General features: G+C 28.2%; 1 protein-coding gene across 1 annotated transcript; it reads right to left on the reverse strand.

Annotated features, from left to right (window-relative positions):
- Window positions 1–1,400: 1,400 nt before the first annotated feature.
- On the reverse strand, window positions 1,401–2,795 carry LOC108560976. Its single transcript, XM_017918715.1, has 2 exons — window positions 2,475–2,795; window positions 1,401–1,510 (listed from the first exon to the last, which is right to left on the reverse strand). The coding sequence occupies exons 1-2, from the start codon at window positions 2,705–2,707 to the stop codon at window positions 1,414–1,416; spliced, it is 330 nt and encodes a 109-aa protein (XP_017774204.1). The 5' UTR covers window positions 2,708–2,795; the 3' UTR covers window positions 1,401–1,413.
- Window positions 2,796–4,280: the final 1,485 nt, after the last annotated feature.

The following is a 4,280-nucleotide window of genomic DNA, read 5'->3' on the forward strand; positions in this document are numbered from 1 at the left end:
ACTTAGTATTAATAAGAAAATAAGTTACCATTTCCCGAATCCATTTCATGTATATTCTCCATACAATGTTATTACTCTATTCTATTGACATTGCGTATTGACAATCGCGTAACTGAAATGTACACATGAAATGTCAGTTTTGAGTTTTTGCAAATCAAATTTCTGTGTATTTAATAATTCCACATATTTGTTTTATGAACGCATTCATTAAAATGTACCAATCATAATGATTATGTACGATTTTTTTGTATTTAATTTATCAATTTACAGTTTGATTACGCAATACATTTGCTATTGATATTTGACATCTGTCATTTGATTTGACATATGTCAACAAATATTTTCAACCTAAAACTATCATAGTACTACGAAAGTCTACTATTTTCTTTTGTAATCAGTAAGATTAAAGCTTTATTAAGCGATTAAATTAAAAAAAAAACTAATTTATTTGTTTGGATTGAGTTAAACAAAAAAACAGTAGCAACACTCGTTAATCCCATAATAATGAGTTTAAAGTTCAACAGCCTGCTGAAAGCAGCCGTATTCCGTGTCAATAATTGCATTAATAGGAGATTTCCTGTGATTTATTTGCTCTCTCCGGTCATTTGAATAATTCTACACACATGAAAAATAAAGTTAAAATAAATTGTGCGCGCAGAATATGCAGAGGATATTTTTGAGAATTGAACGAATGTATTTGCGCGTTTTGCTAGAATGATGAAGGCGAAAAGTATGCGTACACTTTCTAACTGAAAACAGATTACACCTATAGAATTAGGTACATGGGAGCACTTCATAAAATTGCTTTTACCGACCCAATTTTTTTGTTTTTATAAAAATTCTACATTTATTCAAGTTTCAAACATAATTATTAATATAAAGTGTGATTGAGTGTCTTTTGGTATTGCTCAAGAGAAAGATATAAAATGAATTTGTATAGTTTTGTTGTATCAATTTAATCTGTTTTATTTTACAAAATTTACATTGAAAATTGTTGAATAACATTGTTATTTTTGATTTTTCAAAAACTGCATAAATATGAAGTTACGTTTATAAAAAGAAAAAAGGAATTTGATTGAAAGAAAAACCCAAATCTTAAAAATTATGAAAATTGTGAAATTACAGATTCTTGGAAATTACAGTATAATATTTAACATACTTCGATCCTAAATGAGCCAATAAAAATTGTTAAATTTCAAATTTATGTTTTAATTCTTGACAAATTGGAACCGAATTCTGAATAGATTTCTACCTCCTTTTTTTTTGAAAATTGTTACGTTTTCATTCTTGAAGATTGAAGAGGATAAAAGTTATTTGAAATATTATATTAAAACTTTTATTTGCAAAATGTTTTTTGCTATAAAATAATTTTTAAATATTTGGAATCCGAATGGCGCTGATAAACATCTTCGTTCAGGTTTTATGGTTTTGGTATTTTATAGAAAACTGGTTGGACACCTTGCAAACTCGAGAATGTAGGAATATTTTGTTTCTGTTGCTGCTTTTGCTGCTGCAAAAAAAAAAACAAGATAAATTAATGTTTTATGACCTAATAAGTTTGTACTACTTCTTACTACATTAAACTACTTATCAGGTATTTTTTTTTTAAATGTTAAATTCTATTAAATAACTGTAAAATTTTGTAAATTTAAATAGTTGAAATAATTTAATAATTGTTATAGAAAAATTGAAATTTTATTGAAGAAAATTAAGACATTTTATATAAGTCTACAAAAATTCCAATTTTTCTTAATATTCCTCAAGTTGTTAATAAATGTTAGTAAATTGTATAATTAATGTAAGTAATTACTGTAAAATTCATCATTATTTTCTAATCTTACGTATTTGGTTGAAAGTCATCTCAAGTTGGATTAATGCAATAATTTTGATTTGAAAGAAACAACAAGTATTAGAAATTAAGCAATCAAACGATAATTTGTTTGATTGCAATGGCAATGTTTACGTTAATTGAAGCACTTTGTAGATTAGTTATGAAGTCAAAAAAAAAATGAGATTATAATATTTTAAAAAGGTTATTGAACTACTTTCAAGGCAACTTCTTGTAGTGCAAAAATATTCGACTGATGATGACATGGCAAAACGTAATTTGGTTAAAAACGAGAATAGAGAACTTAAAAATAATTGAGGTTGAAACAAAAAAAAAACAAAAAAACAAAAACGAATCGCCTTTCTTTATTTGCTGAAGGAACCGGTGATGTGATCCAAATAATAAACGCGCGAATAAAATGTGTTCGCTTCTTGATGGATGCAAAAGTTGAATGGGAACGGTTTTATAATTGATTTAGGTGCGGATTGAAATGGTTTTAATGCATTATTAGATGCGAGATTGATTGACAAATGTATTAGAAGCACTTTGCAGAAAGAAGCGAAAAATATAAAATGAGAAGAAACAAACAAAAAAAAGAATATGGACACGAAGGCAATTATACTTTCTAATTTTTCGCCAATACTACCCGAATGGAGTGCAATTAAGTCCGAGTCGTACAAGACAGGCCTTCTTTATATCGGGTTTCTGAGGATTAGCGAAGAAGTCCTGGTTGGCGTTGATAGTTGCTGCAGAGGTTTCGATTAGCAGCAGCGCCGTTTGCGTGTAGGTTCTTCTTGCAGAACACGGCTCGAATAAATATAAAATGGCCATCCGATTAATTGGACACACAAAGTCGGGGGATGGAAGGAGACGACGCATGGTGGAGAAGAAGAAAAAGAAGGAACGGGCGATTTTCAGGAATGCTGCCGCTGCTCGCTTTCTGCTCTTGCATGTTGTTGGTTTGTTGCTTGCTTGCTTGCTTGCATAGAAGAACGGCTGTTCGAAAAATCGTTCCCATCATCAGGCTTCGGTTGGTAACATCGCTGCGAATCGCATCGAATCGCACAAAACATCACCATGTTTCGTGTGTGTTGTGCTGTGTGTGTATCTTGCACACGTCCAGCGATTACACCACTACGGTCATCGGGTCACAATTTGGCCAAGTTCAAGGGCGAGATGCAAAAATTTCGCGCGTGAGAACCTCGCGTTTCGTCTACGTTCTCGAAATAGCAATATTTTTTTTATATATATTTATTTGGAACTGGTCTAGGCGACCGAACCACTTTCCTCTGGAAAAACCCGAAATTCTATACAATATAAACTTTCTAATAATTACATTAACAGAAACATTACATAAAAAAAACACACACTTTACATATTTATAATCAAATAATTTGATTGAGATTTTTTTTTTGTACATGTTTAGAATTATATCGAAACCACGTACAGTCAAAGATATTAAATCTATTAATAAAAGTGTATATTTAATGATATTTTCCGCAGCTGTTATCTGCTATAGGAAATGTAAAAAATAAATATAACTTAAAAGAATTATATGTTTCATAGTGCAATCTAAATGCGTCAATTGCGGCTAAAATTTACTTGCTTTCCAACTAAATATAATGATAAAGTTTACGAAAGTATAGCATAAAAATTGTATTTTTGGAATTAGTTAGAAAACTGTTGAATCAATTTAAATAGACGTAAATCACTTTGAAATTATTTATTATTATCTATCCATTATTTATACATTTTTCTTGGTCCTAATTTGGGCTAAGACCTTAAAATCTAATTTCTTTTTACTGTATTCCAAATTTTTTTGTAATTAAAAAAAAATGTAAATTTTCTTATTTAAATTAAAAACAATAAATTTGTGTGTTTTTTCTAAGTTATTTGTGTAAAAAGACATAATTTCTATACTAATTAACAAAAGTTTTTACCACTTTTCTTAAATTCTAAATATAATAATTAGAACTAATTGTTCTTTTTTTTAAAATTAGTATCAATCTTTATATAATAATGGAAGTTGAATGAATTATTGCTAGTTGATGAATGTTATAATATAGATGTTGTTTAGTTTTTTTTTTAATACTTTTGTTAATTATCATATGAGACTTAGTTATAAAAATTTGGAACATTAACTTTTTCTTTTTTTAAAAAAAAAACATGTTTCGAATTTGAAAGACTACATAATTCATCGATTTATGTGTTAATAACTGGTTTCATTCCATGCGAAAAAAAAAGGAAACATGATTAAAAGATTAATTTAATTAAATAAGCTGACTAGACATTCAGTATTTCTGTAATCGGTAGACATTCCACTTTTTTGCTCTTTTAAAGTTAATAAATTAATAATAATTTTAGACAATTTTGACTTTGTCTTCAGACAATGGTCTTGGAAAATTATTAGTTTAAAATATAGAGTATTTAGTTAGAAATATTATAATGATTA

This window comes from Nicrophorus vespilloides, unplaced genomic scaffold (assembly GCF_001412225.1).
Source record: "Nicrophorus vespilloides isolate i.1.1-1 unplaced genomic scaffold, Nicve_v1.0, whole genome shotgun sequence".
NCBI lineage: Eukaryota > Metazoa > Arthropoda > Insecta > Coleoptera > Silphidae > Nicrophorus > Nicrophorus vespilloides.

Bases quoted from the DNA above. Each gene is read 5' to 3' on its own strand.
- LOC108560976 (XM_017918715.1), bottom strand. From the start codon at position 2,707: ATGCGTCGTCTCCTTCCATCCCCCGACTTTGTGTGTCCAATTAATCGG. The intron at 1,511-2,474 runs GTAGTATTGGCG...TTTTTTTTGCAG, and splicing joins CTTAATTGCACTCCATTCGG to CAGCAAAAGCAGCAACAGAA.